General features: G+C 41.1%; 1 protein-coding gene across 4 annotated transcripts in view; it reads left to right on the top strand.

Moving 5' to 3' along the window:
- The window catches only part of sorcs1 (sortilin-related VPS10 domain containing receptor 1), a 152,301-nt gene that overhangs the window by 70,045 nt on the left and 57,187 nt on the right, over positions 1-25,069 (top strand). For all 4 annotated transcript variants that reach the window (XM_031867137.1, XM_031867136.1, XM_031867138.1 and 1 more), the window contains exons 2-3: positions 1,915-1,982; positions 9,455-9,554. In XM_031867137.1, coding sequence (XP_031722997.1) covers positions 1,915-1,982; positions 9,455-9,554 — 168 coding nt within the window. The remainder of the gene's footprint in view (positions 1-1,914; positions 1,983-9,454; positions 9,555-25,069) is intronic.

The raw sequence follows: 25,069 nt of genomic DNA, 5'->3' as shown, positions 1-25,069 counted from the left end.
CTCTCTCTCTCTCTCTCTCTCTCTCTCTCTCTCTCTCTCTCTCTCTCACACACACATAGACTTGCAGGAGAAAATGGTGTTGAAATATGTCGGGAGAAAGAACTAAGGAGAGGAGTGGGTAAAAAAGAAAGTGAGGGTATCCAGAGAAAGAGAGAAGCTGCGTGGTGCGAGTGTGAATTCAGCCTCCAGCTGGGCAGCTAAACGGACTTGGTCAGTCATTAGCATGCAAAGGTCTAGTCCGGACATTTAAGGTTATTCATTCCCCAGAATAAACCTCCCCACACTGAGAATGCCCAGCTCCTTCCTGAATCACTCTTAATGCCTTTTTACTACTTGTGGTTATTTTCCACAACACACCCCTCATCACCACTCCAGAACCCTGCCTTTCTTGGTGCTGCAGATGTTAATAAGCTTGATGACAGGAGCCCCAACCTCGCAATGTAATTTCACTACCCAAGGTGCATCTGTTCTGGTTGTACTCACAGGAACCCCACTGTGGTGGAACTGTTTCACAAAGTCACACAAGTCAGACAGTGGCTCGGCTGCTGCCTCGATATCAGGCAGTGAGGTATCAAAAGGCAGCCCGGCACAGCATGCCGCACGACTTTAAGGCAACGAGTACAAATTGGACTCGGGTTGTTTATTTCACTCCATGCACTGGAAAATATCTGCGTGCATCGCCTGCCTTGTACATACAGCCGTTTCCACCCGATGGCAAAGATGGAGATAAGGATGTAGCGGCGCGTCACAAGCGATGCATTATGTGAACAGATGTTTCTCCATTGGCAGCATCTCTTCGCCCACGCCACATCACCAGACCATTGTGCTGCAAGTTATCCACAATTCATATCGGCTCATCAGATAACTGTCAAAGTCACAGCGAAATATCTCTGGGGATTTTCATACAGTGTGATCAAAATGAAACATCACTCATGAGCAAGAGAAGTAAGAGCACTGCACAACTGTTAAAAAGGACTATATATTGAACTGAAACTGCAGCATGCCCTCTGAAGATTTCCTTTTCCTCTCCTTCTAAATTGTATTCATTTCAAATACACCTCCAGTCACAAAGTAAATAGATTGTGAGTTTCCGCGCTGCTTTACTTCTGTTATGCTCGAAGCAAAATGTGATGTTTTCTGCTTCTGTTCTTCCCTCAAGACTTTGGCTGACCCACTTTCCCTCATCCCGTGCACCTTGAGGGTGTTAACGGCATAAGGAATATTTACAGTGGAGTGTTTAGAATCAATTTGATATAATAAAGTAATGAGTTTGAAACAATTAGTGGGGTATCACATTAAGCAATAATGTGTGGTAGTATACATGGCAAAAATGTCATTGGAGCTTTCAGAAGCTCACAGAGTGGAGTGGGTGTAGACACCTGGTGGGGACTTTCAGTCTGACAGTTATTGTCTTTATGTTACATTGTAATGCTTGTTACATACCGTTATGTAAGAAAGTCTGTTCAGGGTGGTTGTAACGTATTCACGGTAGTTACGTTGTTACATTATTTTAACCTAACCAAGTTGTTTTGTTTCCTAAACCTAACCAATCTTTTCACAACGTGGCATTGTGTGTTTCTGCAAGAGCGATACGAGGCTGATACCAAACGTATTCATGCAACGTATCTCTGGCTCAGAGACATTCAACGTATCCGTGGTTTGCCAACATTTTGTGTCTGATGTCTGGGTTGAGTGACCTCTCCTTAAATATTCATGCAGAAATACTATAAAGCAATCCATGGTTTTGTCTGACAATTACTTTACAGGAGACAGGTTTTTCAAAGACCAAACTACCTTGATGGATACAAGGGTCTTTTGCTGTTTGTCAATTCTGGCTTGATACTGTTTACCTTGCTCAGCAACATTTGAGCAATAGGCCTGTGTATTGACTGCGAACCTTCTCTTGTTCTGCAGGTGATTTTGATGCTGACCAAACTCTTTGACTTCAACCTCAACAGTGTGACAGAGAGTTCATTATGGAGGTAAGCTTCTCACACTACATGACATTTCTAGATAGGCCTAGAGCGGTTAAGGAGTTTGACATGACAAATTGGCCAGATGGGACTGTTTTATATATTTCTTGTATTCCTGTGGTTTGAACTGCTCCCAGCACTGCTCCCAGGAATAACGAATACTAATGTTCACAAGGATCTCATATTGTGAATTAAAGAAACATCCAAAGCTTGAGAAAGAGGTCAAAAAGAGATTTTTCAAATGGCAAGTTTGAGTAGCCGAATGTCTTCAATCAGTTTAATGTCTGTGGGCACCAGAAATCCCTCACATGAAAGCCACTAATCAACATGGCTGGAACTTGCAAAGTTATCCAGTAAATTACCTTGACCAGCCTTGAACTTAGCATAGCCTTGCTTAGAGCTTCATGTCTGACTCAATCCTGATGTAACTTTAGTAGATGCCTGTTACAGAGTAATGGAGCTGCATTAATGTCTTGAAGAAATACAATTGTCGTAACAGAGAATATCTGCACAAGTAATAATCATGATTCATTTTCATTATTATTATTTTTTTTATTGCTTATGAACTGTCATACCACAGACACGAACAGTTCTCTCTTGGAAAATCAGTAGGCGGAGCAAGGTTGAATTAAGATTAACTACAAGAGAAGGACTGTTCAGTCTCATGGTGTTTAATCTCACGACATGTTTTAAACTAGAACAATTCTCAAACTTGCTGAAAAGACATTAAGATGTATTCATGACAGCCATCTCTGCAAATTGCTTGTAATAACTGACTGTAATGTATTGTACCAATCAGACAAATAGCTACTTTGTGAGAGATGTTTAGAAAAGCTGATTTAATTGTCATAATAGTTGGCACATTCAGATTTTTCAAATCAACCTTAAATACCAGTAAAAAAATACTTGAGATTTACTGTTTGCTGTTTGCTGTTTGCTGTTACCTTTCTAACAGAATGTTTATGTTATGTGGACCTCTGCGCAAGATCACTGAAAATGTGTCTGAAAGCAGAAAAACCTCAAGTGGGAAAAAAACTAACAACAATACAACAAGAGTATGCAGAAATTTAAAACATGAAAAGTTAAGGAAGTTACAATGTGACCAACAAAACCAAACAAAAATCAAATACAAACTATATTCCGTGTGTTCGGTGTTTCAAGTTTGATTCAAACTCGCAGATGTTGTTTTATATTCCAGTGGTGATCCCAAACTTTGAAAACAGATATGTTTGAAGACAAATATGTCAAACGTAATTATGAGAGAGACACGTATGTAAAAAAAATGCACACGACATCTAGATGATTTCCATTTGATGTAATGGTGCAGCCCTAAAAACATGGCATCTTGGATTTGGATGTTTTACTTGGTATAAGCATCATGAAGCTTCAACGAAGTGCTGAAACAAGCTCATGCTGCACATCTGATACTAACTGTCAGTGAGTGTCAGTGTGGAAATGTGTATTTCTTTCTGTGTATGAACTGAGAGCAAAGCGAGGGGTCATATGAAGGTAAAATCAGTGAATTCAGTTCATATTATATTCATGTGATGTCTAAGATTGACAACATTCTGTATGAATACCTAATTCAGTGCATGGACAACTGACAGTGAGGTCAAGGCATTCAGTTACCTCTCATTACTTTGTAAAGTCTCAGTTCCATTAACTTTTTACTGCTGTCGATTAAGTACTCCTAAGGATATGGAAGGTGAAACAGCTGTTTCAGGTATAGATATACCTTTCAGCTTAAATCTGTAAATTAAAGGTTCTTTAAAGGTTTCTTTGCAAGTCTGAACATTTAATTCCTTTTTCCAATGTTCATTTTAAGCTGTAAGGCAATAGATTTTGACACATTTTAGACATTTTGTATTAGTACTTTGAGAAAAAACTGACACAGCTAAATAGAGATGAAAAACGTTGATTTTATTAATCTGTATGCAGCAAAATAAACATTAGGTCACACAAAAACTCGCTAAAACGCTATAATACTAATCAAAAAAATCAATGTGTTGGGATTCATGCTAAAATCTATACACCCTTAACAGGGTTTATAGTAATTCATATGTAGAAGAGTCATTATACCTGTATCAATTGATTTTTTTGGTTGCATGGGTCTACAACATGGACACCTAAAGGTGACAGAGGTGAACCAACCAATGGCACATTTACACATGAAAAAGGCACAGAGAAACATTGGCATTCATTCGTAGCAGTGCTTGTGTCCACATGACGAATAAAATACTAATATTCACTCTTCTTTAGCTCTGTTATTGTCTCTACCAACTACTGAGGAACGTTTCTAGCTATTTTGCCATCTCTGTAGAGCATGCCATGTTGTCCTGCCATATTGCACAGCTCTGTCTCACTCTTACATGAAAGGCAGAATTATGAGCGTTGCTGTGCGGAACATAGGTCTTATGTTCCCAGGGCCCTATGTTCCCTGGGTCCCATGTTCCCTGGGTCCCATGTTCCCAGGGCCCTATGTTCCCATGGTCCTATGTTCCCAGGGTCCCATGTTCCCAGGGTCCGATGTTACCAGGTTCATATGTCCCCAGGGCCTTAAATTCCCAGGGTCCTGTGTTTCCACAGTTCTAGGTTCCCAGGATTATATGTTCCCAAGGTCATATTGGCCAGGTCTCCCTTGAAAAAGAGATTTTTAATCTCAATGGGACTCACCTGGTTAAATAAAGGTTTAAATAAAAAAATAAAAAATGTTGCCAGGGTCCTATGTTTCCAAGGTTCTACATTCCCATGGTTCTATGTTCCCAGGGACCTATGTTTCTAAGGTGCTATGTTCCCAGGGTTCTATTTTCCCAGGATTCTATGTCCCCAAGGTCTTATGTTTCCAGGGTTCTATTTTCCCAGGGCCTAATGCTCAACTCCATACTATGTTCCCTTTGACGCGTTCCCACAATATCCCATGTCATATAGAGCCGGGGAACATCTATTCCAGGCTCCCATTATGTGCTGTATAGAGCTGGGAAACCAATCGGTTCTCATTCCCAGGTTGTCAAAAATATACTCAAACCCAAACCAATTTACAGTAACCACGTTTTGTTGCTTAAACCTAAGGTGACACCAAGGGTTCCTTACCAAGCATCCATATGTGACGAGTTGGGAATGAGAGAACGGGTTGGGGCAACATAGGACCCTTTGTCATGTTCCCATTATGTGCCATTTACATCTGGGGAACATACGAATGACCCCGTTTCGCCCTGCTGCCAATATATATGCTGAGCTATGACACGCAGCTCAAACACAGAAGAGTAGGATCAATATTTTAATCTCGCCCTCAGTAACAAATGTGCAATTTAACAAAGATTGATTTTCTACAAAAAAATGGCTAACTGCAAGCTTGTCAGAGAGGATGCTTTTTGCTACCCGTGTGTGTTATTCAGAAGGGATTGTACCTGGCCGTGAACATGCTTTCACAATCTCAGCAACATGAAAGCAGCAGGACAACGCGGCAAAAAGCAACGCAACCGATAATTGCAAGTAAGATAGCCAATTGGTCTGCAAGAAATCCAGCACTCCTCAAGGGGAGTTTAAAGCTAAACTAGATATATCTGCCTGTTGTGGCCCCAAATAGCAGCATGAGAACTTGGAGTTGAGACGCTACTTCTTCGCGTTGAAAGAAGTCAGCTGAGGTTGTTCGGGCATCTAATCAGAATGCCTCCTGGGCGCCTCCCACTGGAGGTTTTCCGGGCACGCCCAACTGGTAGGCCTGAGAATGCCTCGGGATCCCCCAGAATGAGTTGGAAAATGTTGAGGGGGAGAGGGAAGTCTGGGTCAGCCTGCTTGTCCTGTTTCCACCGCGACCCGATCCCGGATAAGCGGAAGACAATGGATGGATGGATGGTTGGTTTTCTATTAGTCATCTTCGGCTTCAGTGCAGAACAGATCAAATAAAAAATGTATGCTGAGGGATGTGTCCTAAGGAGTAGGTCTACTGTGTGCTCACTTCCTGCAATTTTGTCAGATTATGTTCTCATTGTTGTCAAACCACATTATAGGGTTCGCTTGAAAACTGTTTGTTTTGGTCAACAGCAGAGTACGATTATTGTGTTCACAACTGCCCAAACAAACCGCATCAGGGGTTGAACTTCATCTGAGTTTAATTAAAACGTAGTTTAATGGCTTGTGTAAGCGTCCTATGAACTGACCCAGCTGATCCCAATTTACACTGCCAATTTTGAGAAACAAACTTGACTAAATAACTATGGCTATATATTTGCTTTCCTTCGTCTTTAACCGACTGTTAGCTTACTAGGCCAATGCAAAACAGTTGGAAATAACAAGACCCAGCCCTCGCCCAAAGCTTTATGCAACAAAACAGTCCAAACCTGACAGGCTCTTACAAAGTTTTAGGTTGGGTAGCAGTAGGTCAACTAAGTGGTTAAGTTACATACAAAGAATGAAAATACATTGAAATGCACACATAGATTTAAATTTGCTAGCTTGATGAGAAAACATGACTCTACGCAAAAGAAAAAGTAGAAACTAGAAAACATCTTGGATCACACCAGCCACTATGTCAATTCGGGCCAGGAGTGTGTGGTGGGGGGGGCCCTTCCCAATTTACACCCCCCTACTTCCGGCGCCCTTGGTCGGACCACACCCACCTTTAAATTCCGCCTTCATTTTGATCTTGTCTACACACGAGTAAAGTTTCATCATGCCAACCCGGGCTCCCATTGGGGAGATGAAAACAATACAATTAGTGCTACTGTCACAGCTGGTAATAAATTACGTTCCTGGTGAGTTCTGAAATCTATAGTTGTTGCATAAACACACATCCTGATATTTTGGGATGTTCTTCTCTTCATCTTCATCCTTACACTTTTGAACTACACTCTTACAGTATCTCGTGTAGCTTGAAGAGTTAGCCTGCTGCTCAGCAGAAATACTCCCTGAGCTTGCTGAGGGTTTTGTTAATTCATCCTGTCTCAAGCAGTGCTGTTGGTGTTTTCTGCACTCCATAGAGTGACCTCATGTTAACTATCCCGAGATGCATGCAGCTCTCGTCCCCCAAACCATGATAAATCAAAGCCTCACGGAAAATGTAAAAGCTGTGTAGTAGCTGCCTATCAATGTATAGTAGACCCTGGAAATTATAATTGAAACTGTATCTAGTAAGCCTGTTAATAAGTGGCCATAGACATCATTTTTATCTATCTCAGAGAAAGTAGAAAGGGGTTTTGATCATCCTCCTAGCATACCCAGAATCCATTTTCCTCAGTGATTCATATCACTGTAATAGGACTGATATCCTTATTGTGTCCTCGTACAATGTTTCAGTTTCTCCCCCCCTTCAACATGTGGACAGTGAACCGCATTTGGCTCACCTACGGCCCCTGTGAAGCCAACATCCGCACAACAGATGAAATCACAGCAGTGCGGTCACTCAGAGCAGCTTTTTACACCCACACGTAACCACTGAATAGCCTTTCAAAAGCCAGGAGCAAGGCAGACAAGTTTCACTCAGAATCACCGTCCTTGAGAAACTGTCATTTTTTTTCCATTAAATGTAATTACCATCATCCCGGGGGGTTTCATCTGCTGGGGTTGGGCTGTTTTATTGGTTCATGTTGAAAGTTGCTGTGACACTAAAAATAAGTCATTAGCCCCTAAATCAAGTGATTCTGTGACAGCTGGGCTTCTGAGGAGCTGATCGATAACCCGATGACGTCATAGTGGACTGATCCAGCAGAGTACTCCTGGTGGCAATGTATGGAACTAGTCCGTAATAAATAGAACACCAGGTTATGAGGGGTGAAACAGGATAATGCATCATTTTCTTTCCAACCTCTTTGGCAAAACATGTATTTTTACGTAATTCTACTTCAATTATGCAAATTATGAGATTATTTTATTCCAATGTGATATGTTACAGAAGATGACTGAAATAAACTGGGCTAAATCTCAAAGGTAAATGAGACAAAATTGCTAGTGTGGCATGAATATTTCCGTATTTCCATGGCAGTGAACTTCAAGCGTGAAGCTCTCAGTAAACTCCTTCAGAACCCTTCAAACAAGGACTTTAGTGTGGATTTAACAGCTACTCAGAGAGAAGGTGGAGCGAAAAAAACATGAGTCAATGTGAGTGATTGCTTCATTTGAAGTCACACAAGGCATTCTATGGTGTCTTTGCTGCATTTTTAAGATTTGCATGCTATGGCATTGTTGAGCTGATTGAGCCTCAGTCCGCTCAAAACAAATTTTTGCATTTGCGTTTTGACCAACATTTGAATATTTCATTCAAAGCTGGTCTTGGTTTATAGTCATAGTTTACTTATGTATTGGGATAGAAGAAGCATGTGGCAAAGAGAGAAATGTGACAGAGTATTCTCAGTCTAATCTGTAGCCTCTCTTTTGAAAAAAATCCATGCACCATTAAATTATTGGACAATCAGCTCCAGGCTACAAACCTGTGCATCAAACTGGTCAGTTTTATTCTGTCAGGTTACATATTGTAAACCATCGAGAATGGTGACGTGCACAAGGTTTTGTCTTTCCAGCATCTTTGTCTCGTCAACCTCGCTCTGTTACCTTGTGTTTCTTCCCCCTATCAGCTTTCAGCCTGCCCACCTGTGTCTTGTTGTCTGATTAGTTTATTGTGCATTTATAGTCCTGTCTTTTGTCTGTTGGTGGTCGGTTCATCTGCTAGTTTCCTGTTTATACCCCTCGTATAAAAAAAGCCACTGCTACTGCTGAGGACATCACCTGATTCTGTTTTGTTTGTCATTTTGCCCATTTCTGGTTTTTGGATTTCAGTTACTCACTTTTGGACTCACCTGTCATGTAGGTTTTGTTTTAAACGTTTCTTCATGAAACTCACAGGTAATTATCCTCTTTCTGCTCCTTGGGTCCATCCTCTGTCCGTCCTTCAGACCATTACGTATTGTCGTTTGCCTACACTCAGGGCACTTCACCTTACAGCCCTTTTGTGCTGCATCAGGAAGGTTATCTAACCTATGTCAAATCAAAGGATGTGCATCATAAAATCAGATTTCCATACCGGATCAGTTGAGGTCTGGTTTACCAACCAGCTGGAATGGCAATCCCTGATGGGAACAGCCAAAGAACAGCTGCAACTGATGTTTTATGTCATGAATTATTCCGGAATTATTAAGTTTCAAAGTTTAAAAACTCTATTTTAGTATAATTGCTGTGATTGCATTGGTGTTAGTAAATCAAATAATTGAAGTTGTATTGAATCACACTGGTAATGGACGTCTGGAGGAAAGGTTTCAGGGATGTGTTGTTTTTGTGCATTACGAACACAGCAGCTGAAGTCACCACACAGTGACCGTAATGATGTGGCTGCTGTTCTCCTTCTGGGATCCATGTTGCTGCGTTGAGCACAAAAGGGACTTAACTACGACAGTGCGCTTTCCCCTCTCCCACTGAATTCTCAAGGGTGACTTTTAATTGCAACAAGTAATTCATCAAGTGTTCATCCAACCTTTCTGATTAAATTTCAGGTCAACTGACTACGGAGCAACGTACCAGAAGCTGAATGACAAAGTAGGATCGAAGACAATACTCAGTTATTTGTACGTGAGTCCCAACAACAAGAGAAAGGTATTGTTCTACTTTCATTTCCTTTGAATTTGTTAGATTAATTAATTGTGTGCGTCCCTCTGTCACTTTCTGCGATGTCAGTGAGATGCATTGAACACAAACATTGTAAATAAGAACTGGATGTGGTTCATGGATCAGCTGATTCCCTTCTATTAGCAAATTATCGTACAGGAACCTATTGAAGCTCCTCCTCATGCTGTGTCTGACTTAATGTTATTATGTTGTCATTCAGGCCGGCTCTGTTCTGTACCCTCTGGGGACCTTTGATGCTGCTCGTCCTGCCTTAAGGCTTTTTACATAAGCACATGCTTGTGGAACAGAGCTATAATGCCAAATATGTTTTACTGCAAAGAGAAATGAAAGTTTTCTTTGACTAAAGTGGTCCTGACTCAATTACAATGTGTGTTGAGGTAATAAATCAAGTGAGAAGCAGGGTCATTATCTTACAGACTTCTGTACAATCAGACATCCGAAAGAATGCCAGTTTAAGTCACTTCAGCATTGGCTTCACTTTTCCGACCCGGAGGTTGCTGCCTGATTGAACAGTACTTCATTTATTAATCCACCTAGACAGTTAGCTGGGAGCAAAAAGAAATACTCTCCAATTTCTAAAATGAATAGCTTGGCTATAGTCCCTCTTTTTCTTCTGGAACTACATCAATTATAAGCAAGACAAAATGGGGAACAGACAGAGATGGGTTCATATTTGCACCCATTCCTTTTCCTGGGTTTGGGTCAATTGATGGTTAGAACATCCGCTCGGTTCCCTCAATAGTTTCACCTTTCTCTGCTTACACCGCTCTAATCCGAAGCGGTCATTTTCTCAGAGTTAATTATTGTCAAATATTAAAGATGAAACGCAGCGCCACCTCAGATCAGAATCCCGGCTGCCCCAGTTAGGTGGTCTGTCAGTAGGACATCACTGGGACATCCCTGCGGTCGGTTAAAGGTGAGGAGCCAGCCGTAAGTGAGTGAAGCCTGAACATAGAGGCTACACAGGGAGGCTGGAATGTCCTTTTCTTGTTATCAGGGGAGGATTTAGGATTTAGGAATGGAGCAGACGACGATACGCATAGCAATAAGGAGGAGAAACATAAGAATAGAAACACATCAGTGAAGTGATAGAGAAGTGATAGATACTGAGAGTTACCTCATAAAAGAGTATATGCTAATAGAGGCCAAGTCAATGTAAGGGGGATTAAAAAGTAATTAAAAAGTACAAACAGTGCAAGAATAATTATTAATATGGATATTATAAAATACATATTGGAACGGATTAATATGCATATTGTGCATAAGGCTAACATAGCCAGTTACAGTCCAAGCAAAAGTTTTTTAAAAAGTGCAAAAACAATGAATACTGTTGAAAATCTAAAATACAAAAGTAAATTTCTGTGAGAAATATACACACAAATATGCATTTTGCAATAAAAGAGAAATTGCCTTACCAAACCTTTTGTACTTAAGCCATCTACATAGGCTTATTACTTGTACAGATACAGATTATTATATATATACAGAGAATTAAGCAAAATATGGGTTCCCAGGGCAAGATGCACTGTGTCAGGCTACGCCGTAGTCCTGTATCTGTTCTCCACATTCCCTCCCCAGTTTATATGCCAGCTTCTGTATCTTGATGACTTGTATCTGTGTGACACATCCAGCTTGTATTTATTTATTTATTCTCCATTTTCTGCCAATTTCCTTTCATATTAACATTTGATTCAGTTATATTCACATATTTCCCTCTGGTAGAAGTCCTCTGGTATACTGACACTACTTCTGTGGACTGGGACACATTATTTCCAAGCCCCAATACTCTGAAAATGGTCCCATTGGACCAAAAGCCTCTTTGTGCAACAAACAGGAGGACATGGTTAGTTGTTATGAAGAACATCATCTGACCTTTACAACTTTTTTTCCCTACTGGCCAAGGCCTGACCCGCCCTCTGCCTCTTAATACTCGTTGCCTTTGTTGGTTGGGTTGGTGAGGTTTAGGCACGAGGCATGATTAGTCAGGGTTAGGTTGAGAATATCAAGGTAAACCAATCAGATGGAGTATAGTGCATCTCATGCCTTGGCTGTCATTCTATTCTTTAAATAGGGAGTGTTTCTTTTTGAAGCAATTGTCCTTCGCAGCAATGGCCGTTTGTTTTTGGAACGGGGTTTCCCACTTCTAATGAGCCGTCAGAACAACGGCATGGCACCTAATCACCAACGCTGAGACCAGTGAGTGAGTTGGTGTCCCAAGTGAAGGAGTTTAAGTATCTTCGAGTCTTGGTCGTGAAAGAGGGTAAATAAAGCATGAAGTTAACATGTGGATGAGTGGTGGTATCAGCAGTGATGCGTTCCAAACATGGTCACAAGTTTTGGTGTCGGAAAGAATGAGTTCACTGTAACAAGCGACCTTAATGATGGGTTGGCCCAGCAACTTCCATTGCCACCAAGTTTGCCTGCAAAATTTAGATTGGATCTCACATGACCTGAGAAGAATCGAGAGTGATTGTACAAGCTGCATATTTAGTTAGGAAATCAGAATGTTATTAACTGAAATGCTAAGTCAGAGGTAAGGTACTTATGCAGACTAAAAGAAATTAGAGGCAGCGCATTAATAAATTATGAGTGTTTCAAAAAAAATGTCTGCGCTCAGGGCCATTTGGATGCATTTACTGGTTTCATTACAGCCCTGGGCCATTAGGTTTTTTGGGCATTTATGTTTTTCTTGTCTTTTATCCATGTCCATTTGGGGTTTATATATGGGTCCAAACATCTTTGTTATTTTAATCCGTCATCATTTCCTTGTTAATCAGTGTGCCAAATCAACAAAAAGTAATAATTAAACTTGATTAAGACACCACATCAATATTTAAATCTCTAATATATCTCTAATTTAAGTGAACAGTCAGACAAGCAAATTCCAATTATCTATGCCTTACACATGTTCACACACCCTCTCTGGGTCTCATTTCTCCCTCACATGCAGAGTATCCCCATGTTGCAAAAGCTTGACATTTGTAAAAATATAAACAAGACTAAAAGTCTACAGCTACACCAGCGGCCCCATGAGGCTATCATAATTACATGCAAGTCAAAAAAATGGTGGATGAATGAAAAATAAAACAATAACTTTGCTATCGTCAGGTTCTTACCACAAGTCTGATTAATAATGTGATGGTGGCGTTTAGGGACCTGAATTATTAAAGACAAGCTCAACATTATCTATTTTTTTATCCGTACTTTTGAATGTGTTTGTGTAATTTATTATCACAATGCACAATCTCATCTGCTCTCTGAGTAGGGTTGAGTTCCTCCAACTAACGTTACTCACACACACACACACACACACACACACAAAGGGAAGTCAGCGGGCAGAGAGGCCATGGTGGAGACAGTGAAGTGAACCAGGTGAAGAGATCAATTACTACGACACTAACTACGCTCTCTACTGTTACAATAACATACGATAAATCATCAGTGAGTAAAAACACAATGGTTTTGCAATACAGCTGTTTATGAAACATGAACATGTAAACAAAAGTGAAACCTTTTTCAATTTGCTCTGTCCACAGTCTCTCATTCACCACGGCTGTGTTTACAGTAGCACAGCACGCTGACTCGTCTGTCTGTCGTCTTACTGTTTAGCCTAGCCCTCCTCCCTCTACCATTTATAGTATATGTATAGTGACGCATGTTGTAAACAATGCTGTGGCTGCTCTAGCAGCTCTCTAACATTTCATTATATTATAATATGAATAAATTAGAATCCTGGTCCTTTAAAAAAAAAAAAAGGAATTATTTAGTCATGAAAAAGAACCAATAAGGGTATCGATAAAGAACTGAACCGATAAGAGAATTATCGATAAAATCCTATTTATCCCCATCCCTAGTGGCTTGAGAAAGGCTGTTACCTCAATTAGAAGTGTTTGTCCTCAATCAGAAGTATTTGTCCTCTGAACGGTGTTCATTTTAGGACATCTCAGACTCACAAGTAAGTCGATCTCTAAACGCTTCACTCCACTAGAGATGGAAGACAATCTCCTTGTTTTTTGTTGTTAAAACTTTTAGTTTTAAATGGATGAGAGACTGGTTGTATTGTTGTTTTTTTATACCCAAATGAGCTTTATTCTATTATAGTGTTAGTTGTAAAACTGAAAATGTTCCCATACACTCAGAACATTCCTCTGGTGCTCTCAGTGACATCTCGAACATCTCTTCCAGTTCATTGTCTCTGGAGCAGTTGATGAAGTATTTTAAGGTTTGTCTTAGACCAGAGGAATCACTTATATGAATTTTGTAAATAGGCTTGGTTCCCATTTAATAATGCAGAAGAAGAAATGCCTGAAAGTAGGGGAGGGGCGGTGTATCGGTTCCATCACCGTCACCGGTGTCCTCTCTAGATGAGCCCAGCTCATGGTCCATGTGTTTTTCGCAAAGTACTGGTCCAACAGCGTCTCCGCTGCATATTTTCAAACTATCGTGTGGGTTAAGATGTGAAAGGTTTAGTTCCTTCAGAGATGTAATCTCTTTAAAATGTAATGTAATTCCCAGTTTGGCTGTGGCGAAAACACAAATAATAAAACAAGAGTAAATGTGTGAAAAAAAAAAACATTCCAAATGTTCTTTATTGCTGAGATCCAGGTTGCTCAGCAATACAGCATCACAGTTTGAAACAACAACATGGCTGCGTTAGGCTACCAATGTTAAATGAAATAAATATTTGTTCATATTGCCAACCCCTTCCTGAAAGCCAAACAAACAAGAAAAGCCCATTGTTAAATGTCAATGCAAAGCATTTCTTCACACAACCAACTCAGCAACCACATGAATGCTTGCAGCGCTTAAACATGGTAATCTTTCCTAATCTCTTGATTCACCCCATCAATGCTTCATTAACAACTATTACATTAGCATGCTGATGCTTGGCATGTAATGTTTGCCATATTTGCGTACTAGTAATCTACCACATTCTATAAACAATGGCACAGTAACCCATGAATGTTAGATAGTCCTGATGGGCAGGTGGCACCTTCCATGGTAGCCCCTGCCATCAGTGTATGAATGGGTGAATTATGTAGTGTTAAAGCACTTTGAGTGGTCCGAAGACTAGACAGGCGCTATACAAGTACTATGAAGGCAAATCACTGTCAAAATCCGACGAGCGCTTTTACATCACTCTGCGAGCAAAATTCACTCTGGCGCGAGTAGAATTCGCTTTTTTTGACAGTAGCCTAAGTGGGCGGACCCAGTCTCCATTGTATCTATACACCTAATTGGTTACAATCCTCGCCTTTGGATAGACCGCATATCACTCTGACTCAGACGCTCGGTCTGATAGAGGTGGTTTTCAATCCGCCACTAAACACTACTCCATTACATCTCGGAATGTTCTACATTTGTCTGACATTTCAGACTGTAGAGGCTGATGAAATACAAATTATGTTAATAGCGTTTTGAAATACAATAATTAAAAATGTGTTTCTCTTGTAAATGGAGTCAAATTGCTCAGATTGGTTTAAATTCACACCATCATTCTATTACAGACAATGTGTGTTTGATAGTCAAACCTCTTGTGACAAACAGCTCAAAGAAACTCTTGGATCTTAATTGATTAAAACATGATGTGATCATATTTAAATCATATTGGTGTGTTTACAGAAGAGATATAATGTAGTTGTATATAATATGAGCAACAATTTGGACCCGCTCAAGGATATGGAGCCAAGATTAGGGACCACTGTTTGTATATTAACTGTCAAGTATGTTATTATCAGCAAAATGTACTTTAAGTGCAGAAAGTTAAAGTACCCGTGCAGTAAAATGTTCATTATTTGCCCCTGACCTGTAGTGCAATCTGAAAATCTCCCCCTAGCGTCTGTGTCAGAGTGATATCCGGTCTATCCAAAGACGAGGATTGTAACCAATTAGATGTAGAGATACAATGGAGACTGGGTCCGCCCACTTACGGTCAAAAAGAAAAACTACTCGCGAGCAAGCAGGTTAAAGTTTCGCTCGCGCGAGAGGGAATTTCGCTCGCTGAGTGATGTAAAAGCGCTAATTAAGTAAAATACGTGCGCGGCTGTTTGATTTGCACGCGCGTGGATCTCATTTGCGTTCTCGGATTTTGACAGTGATTTGCCTTCATACAAGTACAGTCCATTTATCATTTTCCATTAGTATACAGCATGCTACAGTAGCATGAATATCAAAGTAGAGGTGAGGCTGACAGGAACTAGTTTGAGGTATTTTGTCACCAAACAAAGGGCTGGACGTGAACATTTTAAACTGTTGTGGTATATGAACAGGAGATCACCAGAGAAATTATTTTTATGTTTGTTAGTACACCGTCCATATATGCTATTTGGACAACCTTGGCATGGGAACATTTGGGAACCTCTAGCCTAAGCATTTATCTTGTGTGGACAATGAATGTGTGCTGCAAATCCAATGGCAATCCACCCAACAAAGGTTGAGATATTTCACCCTGGTTGGAAGCGTGAGTCCGACTGATGGAAGGAGATTGCCATCCTAGTGTGGCTAAAATCGAACACAAGGTAACATAATTCAGAGAAACGGATTTCAAAACAAACATGGATAAAAAATTCTCACTCTCAAATACACACACACACACAAACACACGCACAATCTCTGTTCTTCCACCCACATGCAGTTCATTCCGAGCACACAGCTTGCATGTTGGTGAGGGAGGGTAGCAGGGACTGCAGGTTCGCCACTCTCGCTGTCACCCCCGCCATGGCGCCATGTGACTGCTGCGAGTGGCAGACAAAAGCCCATCTCTTCACTCAGTAGTGGAAGTAAATCAGGCCTCTGTGGCTGCAGGGTATAGAGGGTGTAAAGCACTGGAGAACGTAGAACTGAAGGAGAGAGTGAGTAGGAGATACAAGAGGGGGAAAGAGACCACAAATAAACTGACAGAGGGCAAGTGAGCGTGGAAAAGTAGAGAGGGGAGGAAAAGAGGAAAAAAAGTGACAAAGCAAAAAAAGTAGAGCGATGGCCCAGGGGTCACCCATGGAGAAAACAGTCTGACAGCACAGCAATTACATCAATTTTCATACTGCGGCTTCACACTGAGCCCGTACATGAGAAAACGCATCTCGAGTACACATTAGGGAAAATGATTGGGGGTTTTAGCTTGAGATTTTGTGTGAGAGCACATTATTACAGTAAATGGCTGGGGATGGTGAGTGCTGGTTAAAAAAACAACAACTGACAGTCTCCTACAAATGGGTAATGCCTCTAATGGTTTGAAAACAGAGGAATTTTCCAGATGAAGCATATGAGTGACAGGTGGATTCAGTCTCCGCTACTTTACACTCAGTCTGTGAGCTCTCTTTTAGGAATACAGAACTGCTTTTTTCTCAAGAACATATTGACTAAAACAGCAATTGCCGGCCTCAAAGGCCTCAATCGTATTTGTGTGTGTCTGCCTTCTCGTCTGTGTGTGCCTGCATGGCGTTCAAAAACAATTACGACCTTGTGTGGCTCAAACGGCAACGACAGGCAGGTGGGTGGAATATGAATTCACCTCAGATGGAGCTTCTCCCACTGTCGAGCTTCAAAGACTCTTGTTTATTGTCTCACTTCTGGATACAAGCTCTGACTAAAAAGTGAACTTTAATATTTCATATCCCCGAACTGTCCACAAAATGCCAGACAAAGAAAGTCTACCAGAAAAAATTGTATTAGAAAAAAGAGGGTGTCCAAAGATGTATGATGCAAATACTTTGAGGAATTTCAAACATAAACTCAATATTATATTACATTCTGCAGTAGCGGTGAGCGCCACTGTACGGAAGGTTAAGCTTCATATTCATCATCAAAGTATAACCAAAATATCTCTCAAGCTTTTTTAAATGGATTTGACAGGTTTACAATATTTGCCTTTGCTTGGACATTTCCCATTAGGTTAGATTGGTCAAGTCTATCTGATCATTGAATCATGTTTTTTTTTTTTGCTCATTGATCCATATTGTCATTTGCGAGATTGGCTTCCATTCTTTCCACGCTAGACAAAAGAGCTGAGACATCGATATAAACTATTTATCTTCTTGACTTGGCATAAGAATGTATTATATAACAGGAAGTGTTCCATCCATGTTGTCCAGGCCCGGCGCCATGAGGCGTCAGTGCTGTTTGTTGTGTAAGAGGTGTGTGTTTGTGGGTGCGCCACTGTCTGTAGGACTGAAACGAAGTGGAGAGACACTCAGTCAACAGCAGAGAAATTATTATGGTCCCAAAAATTTGGACGGTGCAACTTAGCCTACATGGGGATTTATTCACGCACAATAAGGAGATTGAAAACATATGTTATTTATTTTTATTTTTCATTAACAGTATTATTAATTGTCCATTAATTCCTAATTGACTATATATCATGATGTATTGGGGGAAACCAGGCAATTATGTGTAAAATCAGACATTCACTGTTGAATAAATGTTAAAAATGTCTGACATGTCTTGCTTTGTAGACACTTTTTGATCTTAAATGCAGTGACAATTACCTTGTGATTCCTGTGGCTACTTCACAATAAAAGCCACCATACGTGCTATGACATATTCTTTGTTTGCACAGTATTACAATTGAATATTTAAACAGACAGTCAAAAACATGTTGACAGGTTTATGTAACCAGAGTTAGAGACACATACCTGTTAGTGTGCTGAAAATGTAAATGGCTGAACTCCGTTACTTACTGTGTACTTCTACAGGAAAACATTGTAGTATTACATTTACCTGACAGCGTCTGTTTAAGGTGGAGTTTCATTTTTGAATTTCTCTCAGTAAATTTTAGTACATTGTGCTGGTAATGCCTCTATTTCACTCTTCACTTGAATTAAAGATTAGAATGCAGGACTATTACTTTGTGGTATTTTCAGCTTTACTATCACTAGTTTACAATTTAACGTCAGCAAAAATGTTTTGAATACTTTTTTCTACCACTGCAAATACCATTATTCCCAGTTAGAGAAAGGATGAAAAAAGAAGCACGACAATGTTTGCCTGTGACCCTCAAATCACTTAATCCAACCATGAAAAAAGAAATTTGGTTTACGGGAAAAATACTAGGGGCAAACTTTACAGCAACCTGGGCTTGTGGCCCCTAACAGCTATAAATGTATTATAATGTTTAAAAAATAAAAATATACGTAAAAACTACGTTCCTATTCTAACTCATTGTACCACGAAATAACTTACATGGTCCCAAAGCACTTCAAAGATATGCAACTCAACTGTATACTACTGACTGTGAATTTATACTTCACAGGAACACATAGTAGTACTACATTTACCTGACAGAGAGACTGTTTACTTGATTCAGATTTGACTCACACAATATAATAATAATAATATATGATGAGTTAATATAAACTATATATATGGACAAAGAGACACTTCACCCCCTAATTAAACAAGTAAAGAGTCATCACGTCACGCCAGATGTAGCAATACCACCTGGTGCAGGAACAACATTCTCTCGACACATCCTTTAACTGCACAACGTAGAATGAAAGGAAGCAGGGGAACGGGAGGTGCAGTGTCTCTCTGTCCGCCAGCTTTTTAAGGACACAATGCATGCCAAATGAATCACAGGGAATCAGCCATGCTTTGCTGGCTGGAACATGCCGCGCACGCAGCACTGCTAACGCAATCAAGGACAAGCTAACGGATAATGGTTTTGTTTGTGGTGGTGGTTGGGGGGGGGGTTGGTGGCGCTGAGACGGGACGCAACATCTGTCAGCCCTAAGGCACAATCTCCAAATGGCTGCGACGAGCAGAGAGGCAAGCGCCCTGGACCCCGGGAGAAGACACAGCGACAGAGGAGGGGAGGCAAGATGAGAGACACAAATACAGATGGACAGAGAATCCAAGGCAGACGGAGACAGGTTGACAGAGTGTGAGACGCAGAGATGGAAGAGAGAGAGAGAGAACAAGAGTTGTGAAGAAGATGGGATGGGTAAACCTAGGTGAGCAGTGGGATTCCATCAATAATCTTTTACTTGCCTGTACGGCACATTGTCCACTTTCTCAGCATGAGAGTAAAAGCAATTCAATGCGCCTGACGCTGCCGGGATGAGGGACCTGAATCCCCCTTCAGAAGCATTTACTCATGCCAACATAAAGTGTTCATAATAAAGGCATGCACAAAATGAAATATGGTGTTATGTTATTTATGAGTGATCACTGTGAAGCATTTATTATTGCAGTAGCTCAACACGGATCAACATTTCTAAAGAGGGAATGCTGCTGGTTAATTATCTAAACGCATCCTGTTTGTCTTGTCTCTGTTCATTCACAAGTAATGACTGTGTAGCTCTGTGATTTTATACACAGCTGGCACGCCTTCCAACCTATGTACTGCCATAAGGGGCAGCTAGCTCGCTGTAGCTGAGATGGAAACCCAATTATACCAGAGGCAGAAACATGACATGTTACTGTTTGTCAGGTCTGGCAGGAGTCTAGGGGAGCTAAAATGTCAGGCAGTGTTCAATTAGGCTGAGCGTAAATGCTCCGATCAAGAGACAGGAGTTGCGTTTAATGAGACTGATCAAACAGTTTGAAAAGCACCTGGTCGATGTAGTGAACGAGTCAGTGGGGAAAGGATAAGTAATGATTATGAATATGTGCATCAACTCTTTTTATTTTCTGTGTCCTCCACTAAGAGCCATGTAGCACATAGCCGGTGTGTGTCATGAATATTTATGGTAGAAGTAGCAAGAGTGATGTGATTTGCTAGGTGCTGTCAATGGAGACCTTTTACTAAGTTAACATGGTTTCACATGGACATACAGGCCCGTCTGGTACTTGAGGGGTACAGTTAACTCATTAGTGATACTGCCAGCCTCCCCTTATATCTGATAGCAGCTTTGTTATTGTTAGGGTGTCGCCGACTAAGAATTTAGAATATATATATATATATATTGCTCATTGATCCCCCTCTGTTTAAGTTATATTATAGTGCAAACAACAACATCTCGCGGGCGGGGGCGAGATACATTTCTGTGTAATTCACCATGCTATTGTATGTGTGTGTAGGTGCGGTGCAGTCCAAAGTACTGAAACAGAGCAACAGACCAGGTTTATTAGCCTGTTCGCTTTGCATGTTTGTAGATAGAACTTTCCGCCCCTTTATTGGGAGAAGCCAAGTATTTCTATGTAAAATCAAACATTGCTTAGTTTTTACTTTGGTTTCACATGATAAAATACAAATACAATGCCATTGTTCTTCTTTGCGTGCATTTCTACGCCATGCAGTCTGTACTGACTGCAATGTGCAATGCAACGCATAAATGTGAAAATGCAAAAATTAGATCAAGCGACATGTTATAAGAAATGAGAGACTTCTTATGGCGGGTGGAAGGGGAGGTGAATAGTCAAACAAATACAGGACTTTCAACCAGGTGGCTGGTGTTGTTATGCTACGATTGCCATTAATCTGTTTCTATGAACATCCTGTACAAATAGCTCCCTGGGTTAACAGTGGGACTTTGTTTGTATTACTTCTCCATCGGGATAATACACCTCATTCCAGCTTAACCCTGGGAGGGGGGGGGGGGTATACACATGTCTGTTCCTCCGTTATCCATCTCCACACTGAAGACCAGAGAGATTAAATACACAGTGACATGATGTTTGTAGCTGCATATTCAGATAAGCCATTTGTGTTGCGTTGACATACCTCATCACAGACTGCACTTTCAATGTTGGCCCAGCCTTCTGTTCATGGACGGCCTGGCGGGGAGAGGGCCGAGACAGGATATCACATTGTTTTAAGTGCTGCTCCACAGCTGGTCGCTGGTCTTCTAACACCCGCACGTTAACAGAATGGATGGACAGGACCTAGAGACTGTGTTATTTTCTTTAGTTCTGCAGTGTCCCTCCCCCGTTTATGGGCATCAAGGAGGTGAATCTATCCTCAGAAGGAGATGGCTTACTTCTCAGCAGAGATCCAGAACCTCTTACAGAAACCCCACTCACAACAGACAGAGAGGGTTTTACTTAACGCACTTTCTGGTTGCCAAGAAGATGGGTGAGTTCAGACCCATTAAACATCTAGATAGGCGATAAGCGCATCACCGACTCTGGGCCATCGTCTCCGGCTTGGCTCCTGAGATGGACAGGCTGACCCCGAGGTTTGGACTCATTGTACAGGTTGTGCAGACCATCCAGGTAGCAAGAGCAGGATCCACCACTGCCTGTTACAAGGCAAAGTGGTCCGGGTTCCAATGCTGGTGCGAAGAAAAGTGTCTAGAAACACTGTCCTGTGCATCTGGGTTTTTCTCTCCTTTTTACAGTGTTGGGTGGTTATAGGGCCATGTCATGCCACTGTTACAGTGAATGTAGCACTCATTTCTTCCAGACATCATGGTTTTGGCAAGAGACCAGTCATTGGCTACCCTCCCATGAAGTGGTTATTGCATGGGGTTAGAGGCAATGCCAAGTGTTCTGTGTCTCGTTCCCACAGTGGGAACTGCCATTGGTAATCAAGGCCGCGTTTAAGGGTCCCTTTGAGACTCTGGAGCGACCTGTCGGTGCACCACAGTGGCTTGCTGCTTGATGGTGACCATAGAGGGGGCTACCCTCAGACCAAATCCCTCTTTTGTTCCCAAGAACTTAAGGAGTTCTTTCATGCCGAGGGTTATACAGCTGGATCCTTTTTGTCTTCCACCCCATGTGAGGGACATGGAGGCAATTCGCTTTGCCCAGTTCATGCTTTGGCATATTATGTTAAATGCATGGCCCTCATCAGTCACACTGAATTGCTGCTTGTGGGTTTCAAGGATGGTGTGGCTGAGAAAGCCCTATTCAAGAAAAGCCTGGCTGGATGGCTTTGTGACTGCATCTCCCAAGCCTATAGGCAGGTGGGATGAAACTCTCACTGTGCTCTGCTCACACTACGCACAGCGTAGCAGAGTTGGCGGCCCTGTTTGGTGGGATGAGGGTCGAGGACATATGTACAGCGTGCTTCTTGATTTAGTGCGTACTGTGGTGTGCAGGGTGTTTATCTCCTGTCTTTTGACCCCTGCAGGGTTAGGCCATGGCTCTACCAAGTTCAGTTGTGTACTACCTGGTGTGGCTAGGGCTCCTTCTTCTGTGGAGGTCTACATTATAAAGAAATGGGTGACCTCTGGCGACAAACTTCTAGCCGGTCAGGATCAGTGTGGTTGGGTCTATATTAAGTCACGGCAGGGCATGCCCTGACTCCACCCGCTGTTCCCATAGAGCCCAGTGGAGGGTGGAGCCTGTGTGACAATATTTCAACCCTAGTTCTATAAGCACAGGCGGAGCCCTCTACCAAGGGGCCCTGTTGATCTTACGCCATTGGCTGAAGAGGGTAGAGGATGGCAGACAGCATTGTAAGCTGCTTTATATACTGTGGGGTCTGCATGTATTTGGGTAGAAACGTCCTGATTGTTATGTACATTTTCAGACTGCGAAAGCGTGCTTGTGATTGGAGGAGAGTATTACCCATAGAGTCTAGTAAAGGGCTCCACCTGTGCTAATGGAAGTAGGGGTACAATATCATAACCTTTGTTTTGAGCACCTCAATTAAATGTTGTGGGTGAACAGATTCTATAAGTTTTCTCTGGGTTCCAGCCTTGTTACTTTTTTTGCCAAGGGGTTGGCAGTGACGGCAGGAGCTGTTGAGACCTTTAGCCGGTCCAGCACATGTTTACTACTGACATTTATCAACCTCGTGTGAATACTTTACCCTCTCCTGGCTAGACCTGCTTTGACTGCCCTTTGGCTTCAATTATGAGACTCAGTATCTCTGGTTTAAGTGCACTTTTCCTTTTCCTGCCGTCCCTACTGATACGGATGTGATAAAGTCCACAATTGCTTCTGTAGCTTTGGGGAGTATTCGAACAAAATAACTAATATAATCCTATTATTGTTAAAGTACATATATTGTTTTTCATCACACACATATAATCAATAAATAAGATGTGTTGTAAAGGAGTGTTTTTTCAAAGTGATCTGTCCTCAATTTCCTTTCCCTGAGAGTCACAGGATATTCATAGTGGCGAGAAAAAGACAAAAGGCAAAAGGGCTTTCAGTAAAAAGGGAATATACTCGAATGCTTCAACAGGAGTTCTGAAACATAGAGTCGCTGACAAACATGGGGTTAGTGTATGGGATAAATGGGAACTGACACTCTCATTGTCGCCGATTACTTATGTACAATTGGCTTCAATTACGAGCTAGTGAGATAGCTCCTGGGTTTCTGCTAGCTCTGTCAATCCCAGTAAGTTCAAAACTGGAACCTCAGGTGTATCGTTCTTTGTTTGCAAGTTGTTTTTTTCTCAGAATTCAAAATAAACAGAAATTGGCTGAAACCAGTTTATTTACTTGCACTGAATCATTGAAGTCGGTGTAACGGCAAAGCTAGAAAATGTACTTGCCCCAAAGAGATTAAATCTCAGGCTCTTTTTATTGTTCCACTTTTTGAACACTTTTCCAATCTGAACACTGTCTGACAACAACAAAACAAATCTATTTATTGCAGGGTGGGAAACTAGTCATAGATTTATAGCGATGAGTCACAATCCAATTACTGGGTGACTGTGTGAAATGGAAAGTATGAAGCTAATTTCATTAATATTCTATCTTGGAGTATTTACGGTACTGCGTCGGCAGAATGAATTCAAGTATTCCTTACACATATCCTAAATGTCCTCCAGCTGGCACATATACGCTTCATTAACCTTTGTCATTTTCAACCTTTTGGCCTCATGATTTACAGTCTCTCACGCACAAACACACTCACACACACAGTCTACTCTTCCACTGAGTGAAATGTTATTCTCCTTCTATGAGTGTGCAAATGTTGATCATTTACTTATCCAGTGCTTACAAAGGTTTTATGGCAAGTTCCCAAGACCACTGTATTTCTATGAAGTAATTATGTAGGCCCAAAATCTGTTGGGTTACAATTCTGTTTTGGGTTTATTAATATAACATTCTTAATGAACCATTGATATGATTAGTTATCAGCGCCATATCTGAAGACTTTCCAGTATGTGGAGCTATACAAATGTGATTTAAAGTTGAAATTAGAAATAATATACTGAGTGTCATTCAGACTGTCTACAGTTGTGGCTCAGAATACCTTGTTTCAATATTGCAGTTTCACAACATCAAAAAAATTGGCGAAATAGCGAAAGAAGCTTTTTGCATTAACAGCACATAAAAACATCTCTTACGGCAAAATCAACAGCAAGATAACACATTTCTTTGACAAATCTTATTTGATGGTCCACGTGTTCGCGTTTTTTAGTCACATCTCACTGCTTTTATCAGTGGGGGAATCTGGGAAAAGCCAGCAGATGTGGTCGCTAAAAAATTAAGAATCTGTGGACCAACATCGTTTTAGCAACTTACAGTTGTGTGAAAAAGTGTTTGCCCCCTTCCTGATTTCTTATTTGTCACGCTTAAATGTTTCAGATCATCAAACAAATTTAAATATTAGACAAAGATAACACAAGTAAACACAAAAT

Source organism: Anarrhichthys ocellatus, unplaced genomic scaffold, assembly GCF_004355925.1.
Source record: "Anarrhichthys ocellatus isolate YVR2014 unplaced genomic scaffold, GSC_Weel_1.0 scaffold38, whole genome shotgun sequence".
Taxonomy (NCBI): domain Eukaryota; kingdom Metazoa; phylum Chordata; class Actinopteri; order Perciformes; family Anarhichadidae; genus Anarrhichthys; species Anarrhichthys ocellatus.
The sequence above is the reverse complement of the archived record's forward strand: the minus strand, read 5'-3'. Positions and strand labels throughout refer to the sequence as shown.